Source organism: Carica papaya, chromosome 1, assembly GCF_054855325.1.
Source record: "Carica papaya isolate Zhongbai chromosome 1, ASM5485532v1, whole genome shotgun sequence".
NCBI lineage: Eukaryota > Viridiplantae > Streptophyta > Magnoliopsida > Brassicales > Caricaceae > Carica > Carica papaya.
In genome coordinates this window covers 10,708,531-10,727,241 of record NC_142309.1, presented here as the reverse complement: position 1 = coordinate 10,727,241, position 18,711 = coordinate 10,708,531, and the positions used below count along the sequence as shown (strand labels likewise).

Here is an 18,711-nt window from a genome sequence, read left to right as displayed (position 1 = left end):
CCTATGGCCAAATCGGAGTAAAAACACTGGCCAATTGGCTGAAAAATGCCCCCTAAGTCCAATGACGCCGCTGCAAATTTTCTCAATTTTTGCCTCCGATGAGGCCCTTTCCGATTCTCGTTCGATGTAATTTTTACACCATTGTGACTACCGTTCCTTCCTCTACAGGTTGACCGGAGCAAAACACCAAATCGCGACTCGAGCCGGAGGAGTTGCCGCACTAGAGAGCCTCGCCGCCAATAAGTTTTGGTTTTCGATTTTTTTTCGGCCCACCGAGGGCCCTATGGGTGTTTTTTTCACAGGAACCAATGTAAGTTTGGCCGAAAACGGCCAGAAATAGCTAACTCGAAGTGGATCGTCGCCGCGTCGCCGTGCCGGAATTCCAAAATTGGCCGAATAGGCCTTGGGTCTGATTTTTGAGTTATTTGAGATATGTGTAGATACCGTAAGCACGTTTTAGTTCCTGGAAAAAAATTTAGGAAACCCAGGGATTGCCCGTATGCACAGTGAAAATTTAATTTTCGGCTTCGAATCAGGTAAGGACCCCTCACCCTATTTCCTATCACGGGATTAAAGTCTAATAAATGATAAAACTGTATTTGTATGAATTAAATTGATATACATAATTATTACGGTTGCTAATGGAGCCCGAACCGGATATATTTCTCTGTCAGTTCCTATTTAATTTATTTTACAGTCTAAATGCAGTATAGTATCTGATTTATTTATTCTATGGTTTTGAATGCATGAATCACTGTTTACTTCATTATGGCTTGATTTTGTGAATCCGATGATATGCTTACCGTGTTGGATGCTCGTTACTTATTTAAATATTCATGTTTATGTGAGAAATGGAAAACTAAGAAAAAAATAGAAAAGATATGTGAATTGATAAATGGATAAGTTGACAGCCTCACTAGATATCCTAGGAGATGGTGGACGGACCGGGTCTATAGGGAACCCTACCGGGAACATTGTCTCATACCAGACGAGGTATGGAGATTTTAAATATTTTGGCACTCATACTGGACGGAGTATGGAAGCAGCCCGCTTCACCCTCATACCGGACGGGGTATTGAGATTTATTGTTTGACACCCATACCGGACGGGGTATGAGGACGGCTTTGAAAATTAAGTTTGTCAAGAGAATAGTTCACAGGTAGCGGGGACCCCTATGGATCCCCACGAATACTAGTAGGCTGATAAAAAGAGGGCAACTGTTATTTGATGATTGAAATATAAAAGTATGACATGTACCATGTTACAGATTATGTATGAACTTATAATATCTATGATGTTATTGTTTCCATGAGTCGTTTTTATAAATTCTACTAAGGTAAGTGGGCGGTAAATGGTTTGATTATTGATAAATAAATTTACTTGAAACTTGTACTCCATTGGTTATTTTTAGTTTTCTACCAACCTTTACTTCTGTGACAGTGATATAGTGTGATGTCTTTACTGGGCTAGTGTAGCTCATTTCTTACTTAACCATTTCAGATCAGGAGGACTTGGTTCCCAAGCCCGATCTACAAGAAGATGGCGAGTAGATACCTAAATGTTTATTAGTTTTTTTTATAGTCTTTTATTTCCAGTATTTTCTTTAGAGGACTTATTTTCGGTATTGTTAGTACGTTAAAATTATTGTGTAAGGGATATTAAGCAGAACCTTTTATTTCGCTTCCACACTTATATTCTTTATATACATCTCCTTTTTAAATTTTCGGGGTCGTTACACTTAAAATCAATTATTTATAGACTTTCATTGCTAAGTTTGAAAATTAAGAAAAGAAATACCTCAAAGTTGAACCTTGATATATTTTATAGGCTTCATATATAGTCAATTTAAAATAAATAAAAGGATGAGTGATTAACAAGGAAACTAAGTTCTAATCTCATTAGAATAAGTTTATGTTAAGATGTGATCTTTTAATATGCATATATTTCCTATACTAAACATGACATTCAACCGGAAGATTTCCCATGTAACATACATGTCTAGCTTCCATGATTGAGCAACTATAGATAATTAATACATGTATTACTTTATTTAACTGTATGCAACAACTTCTATATGTATACATATCAGCATATGTTTGCATATCTATATATATATATATATTTTTTTTTTTTTATATCTACATATGATTAATAATTCATAGATATATAACATAGGTACTAATAGTACTTTCATCATTAGTATTCTATTCACGACCTCGTTTATGTATGTATATGGGTGTGCATAATTTCTCCATAAGTATATATGTGTGGAAGGGCAGTATAAATGCACTTAGTTATAGTTATGACAAATTTAAAAAAGTAGTTATTTTATTTTTCATTTAAAGTTACAATATATATTTACATTTTCTAATATGTAATAAGTTTAGTAGATAGATACTAGAGAGATGATTAAAATACTAATAAAATACAAACATTAGACGGCCTATTTGTCACGTATATAAATCTTAACACTCATTCAAATATACATGGTAGATAAAACTAATAAGAATGAATAGATTTTGAAATACTTCAACCTTTACAAGAATGTTAGAAGTTTATACTCGTATGAAAATTAAGAATAGACTAAGTTTTTCTTTTAAGTTTGGAAAAAAAATAACTGAGGCAATGGTTTAGTAAAAGAAAATAATTAAAACTTTAATTATCTGTGCTTTATTTACCATCAAACACATGATTAAAAGGACAAAATATTGTGTCATAGTGGTATCAGATCGTAAGATAGGTGGTTTAGAAAAAATGCACTATGAGTTCTTAAAGAAGTAATGAACCAAATTAATTAAGTACAAAATTACTAATAATTTTTCTATAAGCCCTCAAATTGATCGTTTTCAGTTTTTGAAAAACACTAGAATAACAAGGCTAGGAGTAAGATAGTTTTTGGCATAAGATATATTCGTCTTGTGTATTAGATTAGTCATGAAATGCTACATATTGTTCTCGATACGTCATTAATCACTCCATAAGCTTATTTTAATTACTTCAACTATTTTTATTTGGATATTTTCTTAGTTAGTAACTCATATTTTTTAAAACACTTTTTTGTATATACATAGTCAATCTATGTAGCAAACACATATGTAAGTTATACTTGACAATTAGGTTTTTTAAAGATAGATTTGATGGATGACTTCTCATCTAACAAAACAAATATTAGCGAAGAAAAATGAGAGGTATATGTACTTCATATAAAAACTAATTATTTTTTCATTAAGATTCATTTTTATAATCTATCTATAAGCACTTGACGAGATTTCCCATCAACACCCTCTTCCTGTGAAGAAAAGTTAAATTTACAAGCTCTAACGTTAGAGCTAACGATCATTAAGAACCTTATGAGGTTATTTGTTTTTCTCTACTACATAATATTTCTCTACAATCAAATATAATTGTAATGATTCATAATTATATTTGATTAAATATTAATATTAAAAATGAGGCAGCATAGTGATGTTAATAAATAATAATTTAATGAGATAAAATAATAACTAGGTCAAAAAATCTCTAAAGATTGTAAAGAGATAAAACGAAAACGAATTATAATGACTAAAATTAAATTTTATTAGCTCTTTAGTACAGTCACTAGTAAATTTAGATTCAATAACAATTATCAAATTACGATTAATATATTTTCATTCTCGAATAGAATTAACGGTACCAACTAAAATTAGTTAAATAATACATTAAATATATAAACTTCGATATATAATAAAAATTTAGAGCTTAAACTGAACGGAACAAACATGAACTACATACAATGTAAAAAATAATTAATGATAAAATAACTGCAGTCTTGTTGAAATTGTATAAGAATTTCCCTAATGACAACTGAAAAAACCTGAATGATAATACCTAAAACAATATAACTCTCATGATAAATTACCAGCACAGTCTAATTCTACTCTCTATACCCTAAAAGAACACAAGACATGAAAACTTTCCAACTTTCAGTAACCGATTATCCTTGTGGATATCTGGACAAAGCTGCCACAACAAAATGTTCAGAAGCAGCAAACTGATAAAACTATCAAAAACAGGACCCTGTATCCTTATTTAGCAACTCAGTGAGAAAAAAAAAAAAAAGAATACAACAAGATTACAAACATGCTATTGAATCTACCCAGAATTTTAGGACAGAAGGTACAAAAACGGCACGAGACAGACAAAAAAATGAAACAAGATGAAGTCAAATAGGCATGGTGCATTTTTTCTGAGAATGTCCTAACAAATGACATCTGCCACATTGAACAATTCTCTTAGGCCGTTTCAGGTTTTCGACACGAAGAACCTTCTTCTTTGGCCTGCCAGGTGGCCGTCGAGTTTTAGGTGGGTGTATCGTAATATCAAGATTAGCACCTCCACCTTCAGTTCCCTCACCTTGCTCCTTCCATAGGCTCTTATCTGGAATTGGATTGATCATTTGGGAATAGGTCTCCCGGTAGCTTGCTACTGTGAAACAATGCTCAGCAAATAAATGTGCATTTTGACCACAAGAAATAAGTGCAGCTGCAGCATGAGCACAAGGTACACCATAGAGTTGCCAACGGCGACAAGAGCATACACGACTTCGTATATCCACTATGTTTGTTCGCTCAGTTGACACAATCTCAAACTCAACTTCATTTGCACGGAGTACTTGATAGCAACGAGCATCTGCAATTGCTTCTGAAATCCGCTTCTCAGCAGATGGAACAAGAATTGAGTTCAACCTCATCCCCATATCACGACGATCATCAAACCAAGCTGCTAACTGATGCCGAATATGTTCCATCATTTGCACAACAGGAAGCTCATGGCATTCGAGAGCCCAATTGTACAACAACTCTGTGACACCTAAAGCAAAATGGCCATATCTAACCCCCTCAAAATATGCCACAGCCCAAAGCTGAGGAGGAAACTGTTGAAACCATGGTAACACGTCTTGTGAGATATCTACCATCTCAGATATCTTGGCTTCAAATTCAGCAGCTGTGAGGGCGTAGACTGCATTCCAGAATATATTCACTAACTTTGTGTTCTTAAAAGTATCACGGAAATTTTCACTTACATAACGTAGGCAAAATCCATGAAAAGCAGTTGGAAAATGCGTTTCAACAGCCTCTACGATACCCCTCTGTCTTTCAGATAATATAGTAAGTCTAGGCATGCTGTCAGTATTCACTCCCAGAAGCTTCCTCAGTTCCGACATGAACCACATCCAATTTTCTTCACTTTCTACATCAACTATAGCAATTGCTAAAGGAAATAATGCATCATCCGCATCAACAGCAGCAGCACAGAGTAGTGTGCCCAAGTATTTTCCTTTCAGATGTGCTCTGTCAAGTTCCAGAAGTGGCCTACAAGCATTTATAAACCCATAGATACTTGCACGATATGAAATAAAAAGACGCTGGAAACAATTTTCTGGTCCAGCTGCAAAAACTGATGCAATGCTTCCTGGGTTGCTTTTTCTTATTTGCTCACAGTATGCAGGAAGAACACGATACCCTTCTTCAAAAGTTCCATGAAGTGCAGCCATGCTGCGCTCCTTCCCACGCCAAGCTTGCATGTAAGAGACAGCAACTCCATGCTGATCTCTAATATCTTGAAGGATTTCTTTTGGTTTGTATTGTGGATTATCCCGAATACGAGCTTCCACTGATCTTGCAACCCAACCTACTGATGCTTGTTGATGATGGAGGTTGCGAACTCCTTCACAAGTATGCTCTCCGTGCAGAGTTCTGATTGAAAAGGTTGGAACTCCAGGGCATTTTGCCACGTGGACACGCCAAGGGCAGCCTTCTTTAGAGCATTTGGCTATGAATCTACTACGATCAGATTTCACAATCCGAAGATCAAAATGCAGTGCTATGGCAATATCTTTCAATGTTCTTCGGCAAGTTTCTACATCAGGAAATTCTTGCCCAATAACTAAAGTTTGTCCTATCAAAGTCTGTGAAGAATCAGGTACAATTAATGTGGGATCAGCCATGAACCCACAGAATGAAGAACACTAGGCCCCACTTATTTCAAAGGATCCCCTTCATACTGCTTGCATATCAGATACCTCAGATAAATCCACGTCATAGAAGTAACTGTACACAAATACTAAAATAGCACAGTAAGAAAAGAAAGATATAAAAGAAAAAAAACAAAAGAAAACTAAATAATGAAGCAAATAGAAGAAATGAATTAGAAGAACTATACCAGGAATTATTAATCAACAAAGAGAGGGAAATTGTGGGAATCGAATGACAATGCCGGAGATTGATCCTCTGTTGCACTCTTGTAGAGTGACAAAACTTAATTCACGGAATGAACAACTAGAGCATCTGTCAGAAGAAAAAAAGAGCCCATGAAAATACATAATAAGATAAAGAGAATTATTTTTATTTCAAGTAATTACATTAACTAATCCGACTTCCTTCTCCCACCAACAAATTTGCCATCCCTTCGACCCCACCCCCTCCACAACACACAGACACGTACCCGCTAAATAAAGGAAAACTAAACCAACAAAAAAACCGTTGAGGCAATTCAATTTGGGAACTGACAGATGATTGCAGAAGTATAAAACAAAAGTTCCTAAAAAAACAAAGGAAATAACATTCACCAGATCAGTTACATAGCCAGTTTATTTAATTGGATCAAGAACCACTTGTGTTTACAGTCATCCTGACGCCTATTGACAAAAGAACAAGAAAAATTTTCAACTTGGACATTAAAAAATATTATTACAGAGAAAAAGAGAGGGAAACTATAAGGTAAGGAGGATAAGTCCCAAGGGAGAAATGAGACAAAAAGAAACTTCATCGGTAGAAATAGCATACCAATCCCTTCATAGCATAAACAATCCCCTAAAGGAACTTTGTGCTTTAGGCCAGAAGGCAAGATACACTATCCTCTCTAAGACGTTGTTACAGAGGAAGACCGTTACTTAACAATGCTTGCATTTCCCTCTGATTGAAGGACCATAAACCCATGAAATACCCCATCTACGAGGCATCAAATGATCTTTACCCTACATGATACTGGACAGAGCAATAGAAACATGGAGGCACACCTAATACACACTGAAGGAAAAGAGTGTCCAGTCTGTGACCTACAAGCCATTCCATAATCAAGTCTTTGCAATTGTGTTCCGAGATATGTACACACATCAACCAAATGTTTGGCTGAAGTGCTCTTTGAGGTCTAAGAGTAGATTTGATACAAAACCCCAGAGATGCATTACGGTTTTGACAGATTGAGGGGAGAAATGAGAAAAGATTAAAATGTCATTAGATGTGTCAACAAAGAAACAGTAAGTAGTTATTCAATGAATTCAAAAGAGTCCAAGAAGTTTGCATTGCTAGGTAGCTGAACAATCAAATGTAACGTCTTTATATACTTGAGAAAGAAAAGAAACTAAAATAGTATGCAATGAGCACATAAAGAGCCATAAGGTGAAGTAAAAAACTTTAACAATTTGGAATAAATTAACTAAAATAGAACAATTGTTGTCTATTTTTCTTTGAAATCGCCAAACTTAAGAACAATTGAGGCCCAAATAGTTTATCACAAAGCTGATGAAACAATCAAATAAGTTCGCATTTGCAGCTACATCCTTATCTTTCATACCTAAGGATCTTGCCCTTTTCCTTCTTCACCTGTATCAATAAAAGAGATATATCCATAGATTTTAATGCGCCCACTGTCTTTTAACAAGATCTCTTACACTCTTTGAGCACTAAAATAATTCCTGATCATATCTTGGTCCAGACAACTTACGATATTACATGCATGTTACTAAGGTTAAGAGTAAATTATCATCAAATGCATCGATATTTCGTAAAGACATTTAAGAACTTACAATTACACCGAATCTTACCTGAAAACCCATCCTTATGGTAAAGTATTATATGTAGTAAAAAATTTCCATTTAAAATAAAAAATTCTTTATATCAAATCCCATTCAACATTACATTGTGAAGATGAATGTGAACGTATCAGTTAATTAATTAATTTTAATTAACTAATTAGTTTCTTTTCTATTAATCACTATTAGTCGTTATTTAGTTTACTCCATCATTAGCTTTTCTAATGTATCTATACATACCCATTATGTACTGATTAGTGAGTAACTAATAAAAATCATTTTTTTGCCTCGGTGTTACAACAGTTAACTCTGCCTAGTGCTCCTCCTATGCGCAAAAGGAATAGAGACCGCTCTTATAATTTTTTTTTCAATTTTTACCTCTTGCCCTTCACAAGAGCAGCTCTTCCTGCTCAACCCGCATTCCCACAGAATCCTCACAGCTATTTCCAGCAAATAGACATAAAAGCCATCCAAAGCTACCCCCAAACTCTGGTGCGCAACTCGGCGAATTTCTGTCTTTCACATGCAAGCCCCATTTCGCTTCTAGGGAATTAAAAAATTTTCAAGCGAAATCATGGAATAAAAAGTCCAAACGATTAAAAAAGAAAAGAAAGAACCCCTCTGGTCACTCGCCAATCATCAACACAAAAATTCGTAGATCATTCACCACCATTAAAAAAAAAACACACAAAACCTCACTGCATACACATATCTCGGAAACACACACAATAAAGACAAGACTGGTACAGGTGTTAAGGTGAAAGAGAATACAAGTTAAAAAAGAAATATGTTTGAAATTAGGACACTGAGTTTTGCTCAAACTAGAAATAAAAGAGGAGAAGAAAGCAGTAGATCCATCCCGAAACAAGAATTCCAAGAATTCAATATCAATTACGAAACAAACTAAAAAATGGCGAATTTCCATGTACCTCAAAATTTATCAGCCGCGGGGACTCTCAAGCTGTGCCTGTAGCTTTGTCCGGTTCAAGCCCTTTTTCTCCCTTATATTAACTCTGCAATATCTGATCTCTCATGTTTTAACAATAACGTAAAGAGTATAAGTTTGGAAATTGAGGAACAACCATTAAAGTCTTAATTCCATATTTGTCCTTCACATTTATATTTTTTCCATTTTAATTTTTAAATTACTTAAGGGTTAAATTTTAATTTGGACCACATCAAACAATTGATATATTCATAATTTATTTCTTGAATGATTTGTTTAACTAATTTTTTTAAAAAATATTATATAAAATCTCTCAATCTCTTACTCTAATAATTGTCTCCACAATTCAAACTTTTCTCTTTTAATAAATCTTTCACGTCATATTATTTTTTCTTTAAAATAAATCATAAACCGTGTTTTAAATAGTAATTTTACCCAAAAAAAAGGGTATCATATTGTAATTATTGAAGTTGAAAAAATTATTACCGAATTTGAGAAAAAAGAGTTCTCGACGGTGATAATGGACAAAAACATAATTTAGTTAATTTAATTTTGTTTGAATAGGTTCTCGAGATTTAAATTTGTTAACATTAAAAGTAAAAAGGTAACAAAAAGTATGAAATTTTTATTTTATAATAGATTCGTGTATGATAATATTTTCATATATAATTCCTCGTTATGCTAAGCTTTTTGTGTGTTAAAATTATTAAGTACACAATAAGAAAATCCTAATAAATTTCTAAACTTTTTTCCTTTATAGTTTCACTTTTTTTTTTTGTAATTTTTATATCATTCTATGTTTGTAAGCATTTTTTTGTGGTTTATTTTTGTCTAATTCTCAAGGGTTTTCTCTATAATTTTTATAAAAAAAAAAAAAAACTTCTCAATAAGGAAGTTTCCTTTCATAAGATTTTATCATTGATTTGGTATCGTTTTAAATTAAAATTGTGGATTTATATTAAATTTTAATAATAATCTTAATAGTATAAATTAACTATTGACAAAGATGTAACTTTCATGTTTCTAATTTATTATTTTCAATAAGAAGATCTAACAAAATGTTATATAAAAAATAAATAAAAATTTTCTCAAATTTTTAAGATAACAAAGATTTGAAACCAAAATAAAATTTGTTTTACTTTTCAAATATTTATATTATTCAATTTATTCAAAATAATATCTTGCAATTCTTGCGACTCTAACGATTCTTTCTTGTTTTAGTAATTGCTTGTTTATTTTAATCACCATTTTCTTATCTATAAAATTACAAGAAAATATAAAGATAAAATCATGAAAACATAATTATAAATATTCAATCACCTAAATTTCACGAGTTTTAAACACCTTTTAATTTCCTGAATATCCAATTTTTTAAAATCTTTCCATGTATTATTAGTTTTTCATTCCTTTATTGAGAAAAATTCATTTACTACCATAAAAATCCAAATCTCACTTAGTTTTGGAAGCAAAGAAGGAGAACATAATACTTTAATGTTATTTATATAACAAGTGATGATTTTAGAAGTGTTTGTATATTATTTTAAGTTCTAATTCTAGCCTTCTCATACTTGTGATTACTACTTAATTCTACTAGTTTTTCATGCTTGGAACTCTATCTTAAATATCAAGAATTAGGTTGAAATGATCTCTATATAGGTTATCTTTTTCTCGATCTAGATCCAAACAGACTAGATCATTTGATCCAGTCCATAATTGTAGGAATGAAAGAGTTCAAAATCTACTTTGTTTCAATCTATTTTCTTATCTAAATCGAATCAAATTAGATTAAAAGAAATAGTTGAAATATATATTTTAAAAATTAAAACTCTAATTATGAAAAAAAAATGGTATAATTTAGTGTGAATCAAAGATATCAATCTGGTTTATTCCGGATCAACAATAATAATTTTATAATTCATTCCAAATTAAGTTTTACACTGATGAAATATGCGAACAAAATTATCTTATAAAAATAAATTTAAAAATAATTTACTTTCCATCAAATATAAGGTAATACACCTTACAGAAAATGTCACAAGTTTACATATTTCACTTCACTTAAAATGGATCTTGTAGGCTATTTTCATTATGATGAACTTAAAAAGAGTATGAAACCGAAAGGATTTTATTTGCTTAAAATTACAAATATCATGAACTTTGCATATTTTTATAAAGTTCGAATAAACTTCGATATATACTAAATGCATGGAGAAAATAAGTCATGTAAATACATTTGAGGCTAAATATATTATCGATCAAAAAATTGATCCATTTCTTATGAAGTTGGAATTAGTTGTATTAGCCTAAATCCTAAGAAAATCCAAGAGAGAGAGGTGAATTGGATTTTGCATAATTTTAATCTTTTATGCAAATTTCCAACTATACTATAAAAGTAAATCAATCCCAACCAAATATACAAATCAAATAATTAGTGTACTACCAAAATTAAGAAATTCACATTAAATTGTTCTAATGATAAGCATTTGAATCTTAAACAAGAAATATACTTCTAAATGTATCAATCCTAAACAATTAATATTTTTGCAAAACATATGTCTTAACTAATCCGTGTGCTAGCAAAAACATAAATTCCAAGCAATTTATTGAGCTAACAAATATTCAATTCGAGGTAATAGCTATTCAATTAAACTTGTCAATATCAAATAATTAAGAATTGGTAAAGGTAAATGCAAGAGTGAGAGATTGAAAAAATATGCAAACTTGGATTAAAGAAGTTTAACCATAAATTGCGCTAGCATCCTCTCCTCAAGTCACCGCTATTCTTCAATAATTTTCTATAAAATACTTGTTAATAAGGTGTCAAGCTCCACCTATCTCACATGCTCCCTTGAATACAAACGTTTATTTAATATGTCATACTTCACGTATCAAATGTAATTCATAACACTCAACCCGCAAAAAGAAATACCCATTCATTTCTTATAATACCCATAAGAAAGAGGATAGATTTTGTATATTTTCTTCCTCAACAAGCGATTTTACAAATTAAAACTCATTTTGGGTTCAACCAAGGCTCAAGAAAAATAAAAATAAAAATATTAATTTGATTCTTTGGAAAAACTTCTTCAAAAATTAAAAAGTTATGCATAAAACAATATATAAAAACTGGATAAAATTTTTAGAAGATTTTCTCAAGGAATAAAAAAAATTCTTAAAATATATTCAGATGATCTCTTTTCACTTCTAAATAATATAGAAGAAGTTTATTTAAAGGATGAAAGAGAAACTACCAAGTAGAGACAGAGATTTGAAATCGAATCCAAACACTTAATACAACATCAATATCTTTTTTAAAATATCTGTTTAATGTGATTTCCTATGCGATCTTCCGTATCACAAGCTTTAGCACATTTGCCTTAAAAAATATGCTTTAAAAACCTTATGATTTCTGACTTGATTTGCAAAATCACATCTTCTGGCATATCAACGTTAATTTAAAAATATTTTTAATATTTAAGTAAATTATAAAATAACTTAAAGTTCTAATTTTCTTTAAAAAAATTATTTGCCAATCAAATTAACTCATTGAAAAATTAATAAGGAATATTCTAAAATATTTTAAAAGAGATTTCGCAAGTAAAAAATTTAATAATGAAAAGTCTCGAGTTTTCAAAATTGAAGCACCTAATTACATGGAACAGAAGTAATAAATAATTGTTCTTCAATCTTCAATTATTTTTCTTTTTCTATTAATATTATGGTCTTTAGCATTTCATTTCACATTCTCAACCAGTACCGCAATAGCTAACTTAAAAATTCATCAATATTTATTAGTGCAAAATTAAGTTTTTGTCAATCATCTAAATCAATTAATATAGTCTAACATTTTGGTTTTAGACTAAGAAGAGAGGAGAAAAGAAAAATGTTGAAGAGTTGTGATGGCTTTCCATTAATGCAACACTGAAATACACAAGTTATATATGTAACGGTCAGAATTTAAAAGAAAATAAATTATAAATTGAATGCGGAAGCGAAATACTAAATTTAGGGTTTATATTCCTTACACAATAATTTAGAATATCCAATAGGGCTACGAGAATGAACTTTCTAAAAGAACAACGAAAAATAAAAGAAATAAATGGAAAGTCAACAACTAGACATTCTATTCGTAATCCTCTTATAGATCGGAATCTGAATCTTAATTCTCTTGATCTGAAATAATTAATAAAAGAGTGAGCTACACTACTTCAGTAAGAATGTCACACTACTCACCGATACAGAAATGAAGATTGGTAAAAATCATGAAGACAACTAATGCTCTTAATTTAAGTAAATTTATTTATCATAAATAAAATATTTTATTGTATACTTACCGTAGCGACATTTCCAAAACTGACTTATAGAGGTAATAACACAAACAACATCATAATCTCATATTCAATTAACTAGAACAACGACTTTTCCTTTTTAATTGTCTACTGATATCTATGGGAGTTCATAAGGATGTCTCCACTATGCGTGAACCCTTATTCAATATTGTCAACTAATCGGCCGTCCCTATACCCCATCCAGTATGAGCCCCAAAAATATCATCCTTCAATATCTTGTTCGGTAAAAAGGTGAAACGGGTTGTCTTCATACCTCATCCAGTATGAGCGCCAAAATACTAATCATCGATACCCTATCCGGTATGAGGTAATATTCATAATAGGGTTCTCTGTGTACTCGGTCCGTTCACCATCTCCTAAGATATCCAGTAAAATTATAACTCATTCATTCACTTAATCAAGCAATTCTCCGTTTACATTTAATTTTTAATTTCACAATTTAACTGTAAATCACGTAAAATAAACAATATATGCATTAAGAAAACACAACTGAATCATCTTACTAACTCCAGCTTATTATTATATATTTAAAACTATAAAATCAATGAATCAGTTAAAATAGAATAAACAGTGATAAACAACCGGTTCTGACTCCATTAGTAACCTGTAATTAATTATCAAAGTTTTTTGAATTAGGTAAAATGTCATATCATTTATAATTAAACTTCAATTCCATAACAAGGAATAAGGTGAATGATTCTTACCCGAATCGGTGTCCAAAATGTTAAACTCTCAATTGCGCTTAGTGGTAGTCTCCAGATTTCTAAATTTTTTTTCAGAGATTAAAACACGCTTCAAGTACCTAGAAATACCCCAAAAAATTAAAAATCGGTGTTAAAAATCTTTTTCGACCAATTTCGAAATTCTGCCACGGCAGTATCGCCGTGCTCCGGCAACGACATCGCTATCTAGGGTGGCAGTTTGCCTCGGACCGGCCATTTTTTGCCAATTTTGGTCAATTTCAGCTGATTTTATACTCATCTCTATGAGAAAACACGTTAAAGAGACTCGGTTGGCAAAAAAAAATCGAAAACAAAAGCTTACCGTCGACGGAGTTTTCCGGTGCAGCAGCTCTGCTAGCTCACCTTCGCGGGTGAGTGTTTTTCTTCGGTCAATCTGTGAGAAACAGAATGATAAATATATTGGTGAAAAAATTGCATGAAATGGGAATAGGAAAGAGGCTCATCGGAGGGTTTTTAGTTTTTTTTACGGCGTTGCCGCCAGGCTTTATCCGCAGTTTCTAGCTCATCCACCGGTCCTTTTGCTCTGATTTAGCCATGGGGGTGTTCAAAATCAAATTTCGAGCAACTAGAAATTTTTTTACCTTTTTTGGTAGTCGGAGGTGGCTCCGGCACGGCGGTAGGCGGCAGTCAGCTCCTTTCTTCGGCGACTGGTTCTTCTTCTCCGACCGGGGGCTGGCGGCTAGGGTTAAGGATCGGTGTAAAATGAGATATTTATACCCATCTTCCTTTAATCTAGATCATTCATCGCGTTTGATCTCGACCGTCCGATCGCATTTGAAGAAAAAGTGAATCTGAACCGTTCATCGTGATTTGATCTGAACTGTACGATCATGTTTAAAAAGAGAACGGATTCGGACCGTCTATGTGTACGGGAACAAATCTAGACCGTCCAATCACGGGCACGCGGATTACCAGCATGCCGTCTCATATGACACCGAATCAGCGTGTCTTGCCATACGGCACACTTCGATTCGTCGAGACTGCTGACTTGGCGGTTATACGTGGCATATTTTTCTTAGATTGCATTTTGATCATCAATTTTCGATTTTTCTTTCAAAAATACACCCCGAAACTAAATTTTCATCCATTTTTTCTAAAATTATTTTCAATTTCATCTTCCACCTATTTTTTCCTAATTTTTATATTAAATAAAAATTTATAAATTTAAAAATTATATTTTTATACATTAATTTTAAATTTTTAAAATTAATTTCGGATATTACAATATATGACTTCTTAAAGTTGTCCTTGATAATAGAAATTAAAAAGAAACAATATTTAGATTGTAATCTAAATATATATATGTATATAATATAAAACAACACAAAAAAAAAGATATTATCTAAGTAAGACAAAGAACTAACAACTAAATATTTATGAAGACATTACACACAAAATGCATGTTAGGAAGTTTAACAACAAAGAATGTCAAACTGTAACACTCCTTCATGGCATCTTTACTGAAAATGCCAAGTTTTTTCTTTTTTTTTTTTTCATCTTGTTCTTATCAAAGTTTCAATCTTAGATTTTTGTAAACTCTTGACAAAAATATTAAGCATTTGTTCTTGTGACTTGTAGTACTGAAGAAAAACTTTATTATCTTTCTTAGCTCTTACAAATTGATATTTAATCTATTTAATCTTCATGTGCTTGGTTTCCATGAAAAAGTAGATTTTATGCAACTGTAGTTGTAGATTTATGATGGCAATAAATAAGGATTGTTGTCCTTTGTTTCTCCTTAAAATGATAAAGCAATTTTTTAAATCTAAATAGTCTGACTTATAACTTCAACAACAACAAAAATAATCTTTGCACCAGACAATCATTTCCTTCTTCCTTGAGTTCTAATAAAATGAACTAGAACCAAGGTGAAATGCATATCCTACTGATTTTTGTGTTATATTCTGAGCCACCTAGATCATTATCATAATAACCAATTTATTTCATAGTTTTTCCTCTCTTCAACAAAATTTCGAACTCCACTTACCCTGTGATGTATCTTAACCATAATTTACTATCTTAGTTAATATAATAAAATGATCAAATTTGGATGAGAGTAAGATAATTTGCAAATCCAATAGGACTCGAAAAAGTAAAAAGAAAAAGAAAAATTTAGATCCATTATAGGACTAAGCTGCTTTGAGTTTTGCATTTTACAAGGGTGAGTTAGGTCCAAATATTATAAAACATTCCCTTAACTTGTCCTGTTGCGATCCCTAATATACATAGCTTTTACATTTTGAGATAACATGATGTGATAATAAATAAAAAAAATTCTTGTAACAAGCTAGAGACTCATATGGAGGAATAGTTCCAGAATCCAAGCATGAATGGGGATACGGCAACGGAATGACGAAAATGATCGTGCTATAGTGTGCTTCTAGGACACACTAGGAAGTTCTCCTGAATAGAAAGTACTCATTTAAGATCGGTCTAAACGCAAGACCATAAGGGGAGTGAATTAAGGGCCCATAAAGAATTAAATGGGCTTGAACATTGGTTTATAATGAGGAAAATAAGAGACAATCTGAAACGATGAAGTTATTGGGCCTCATGGTCAAGGAGAGGCTTGACCCTAGAATTTCGCCTCAAGAGAAAGCCTAAAACATAATATGGGTATGGACACCTGTCGGGTGCGCATGTGTGGGCGTGCACATACGTGAGAAGAAGTATTCGCACATGTAGGATTTATGCATATGCGATGGAGCACGCCGTGTGGGAGATCAGTGCCTGGGCACAGTAGGAGCGAACATGCACACACACACGCATCAACTATATGCGCGCAAAAGAACACACGTGTGTAAGGGAAACCTGCCGCATGTACGCCACATCCGAGCGCACCACTTGCGCGCAACCAATAGGCCTACGTATTGCTTGCACACAACCAGCCTGGTAGCAGCACCTTGAGTCCGATTTGGACTCTTTTCTCCCTTTTTTTTCCTAATTTTCCTATGATTTCAAGCTGCAAAAGATTTCTACAAAAATTCCACATGTGATTAAAGTGTTTAGTTAAGGAAAAATTCTATTCAAGTTGGAAGTCCGAAGAAAATGAAGACAGATGGAGATTTGAATAAGGAGAAAAGAATTTTTGTAGTAATTATTTTAACTATCTTTGATTATTTTATTAAGTTTAGATAAGAACTTAATTATTTTGTTATTTCATTTAAGTTTTCTAGTTTAATTAAATCTAAGTGTTCAAATAGGAGTATATAATCCTATTTCTATTCATATTAGAAGAGTAAAATCTCTATAAAAGGTTTCAATCCTTAAGTTGTAATAACGACTATCAAATTTTCAAATTAATAAAGTTTTAAGCTTTTGCTTACTTTTTTAATATTAGCTTTGCCTAATTTTTGTGAATGTTCTTCAAGATTCTTTAAGTTAGAGAGTTTCAGAAGTTTTATTGAGTTAAGAAATCAAGATTGTCTTATCGGATAAGCTGTGACGTTCTTCTTTATTCTTTTTATTTTTTTTCCATTACCTTGAATTTGCATTCATATTGTTGGATGTAGTTTAAGTATGGATAAATTAGGTAGTTAAGCTTTTTTATGTTACATTGAGTGAGGCTCCAGGAGTCAAAACGATTCATACTCATTCCTCGTCGTGTAATAACATCAAACCTTGTATTCTACTTGAAAAAAAAAATTCGAATCTTGCATTTAAATATTTTTGTGTAATCTTATATGTACTTAACATTAAAATGTAGTAAATTTATCAAATATATATACAAAATGATACTATATACACCATTATACTAAAAATATCTCAAACTTTGAGGTTAGCTAACAAAACTTATAAAATTTCATTTCAACAACACTCTATACAAATATCATGCATAAGAAATATAGAGAAAAAATTTCATATTTTGCTGATTTGTATATTTATTATCGTCTTTACCAATCTATCCTATTAGTAGAATAATTTATCAAGAATCACACAAACTATTTATTACAAATTTATACACACTCGAAAGATTCTCAAGTGTAAACAAGATAAAAAAAGCAAGGTTTTAGAAATCTTAGTGGCTCAAGATGGGTGCTTTCAGCAATTACATCCGTCTGCCACCAGTCACTTCCATCAGTCCTTGATCTCTTGAGAGTCATAACTAGTACTATCATAAAAAGTCTGATAATGATGGCCTGTATATTGGAACTCATTATTAAAAAGTTGATATTTAGTGAAATAGGGATGGAAAACCTCACATTTTTCATAGTTAGTCATATGTGTAAAACAACAATATAGGTGAGAATAGAGATAGTTCAGCCTCGATTTACAACAAAACAACATCCAATGTCATGTAACAAATTGTCAAGAGCTACTAATGCATTTTCATATTATTACAAGATTTAAGAATTTAAAACAAAAATATTAAGCGTAAAAACCTACAATAATCTCTAATATTATCCAAAAATAAATTGTAAAGTAAAAATCTTTAATACTTAAAAATAAAATTTGTATTTAAATTAATTATAAATTTTAATTTTTAAATTAACTAAATTCATCGTCAATGCAATTTCAAAATAAAATAACAAGACTTGAATTTGTGTCATTTTCTACACTAATAGGCTTTGAGACTTTTCTCATATTTTGAAAAATAATTAAGCACATGATGAAAATTTTAATGTAATGATAGAAAATATGTTTTTGTTTTTTATAAAAATATAGATTAGTTAACGTGTGACATGTTTACGAAAGTTTTTAACTTTATTATATAAATAATATAATGATAATTTTTTAATAAACAAATTAATATTTTAGCTTATGAACTACTTTTTACATCATAATTATGTCCTTAATGTACTTTGACTTTGAACTTATAAA

The 18,711-nt window shown here is 31.6% G+C and overlaps 1 protein-coding gene across 4 annotated transcripts; it reads right to left on the bottom strand.

Annotated features, from left to right (window-relative positions):
- Positions 1-3,764: 3,764 nt before the first annotated feature.
- On the bottom strand, positions 3,765-8,925 carry LOC110809402 (uncharacterized). 4 transcript variants are annotated; one of them, XM_088219151.1, is made up of 4 exons: positions 8,782-8,896; positions 7,615-7,643; positions 6,202-6,326; positions 3,765-6,089 (listed from the first exon to the last, which is right to left on the bottom strand). In XM_088219151.1, the coding sequence occupies exon 4, from the start codon at positions 5,984-5,986 to the stop codon at positions 4,202-4,204; it is 1,785 nt and encodes a 594-aa protein (XP_088075277.1). In that variant the 5' UTR covers positions 5,987-6,089; positions 6,202-6,326; positions 7,615-7,643; positions 8,782-8,896; the 3' UTR covers positions 3,765-4,201. The 4 variants fall into 4 exon arrangements, with proteins under 4 accessions (XP_088075277.1, XP_021890915.1, XP_021890916.1 ...); XM_022035223.2 differs by lacking the exon at positions 7,615-7,643 and having other exon boundaries at positions 3,765-6,102; positions 8,782-8,925; XM_022035224.2 differs by lacking the exon at positions 7,615-7,643 and having other exon boundaries at positions 8,782-8,925.
- Positions 8,926-18,711: the final 9,786 nt, after the last annotated feature.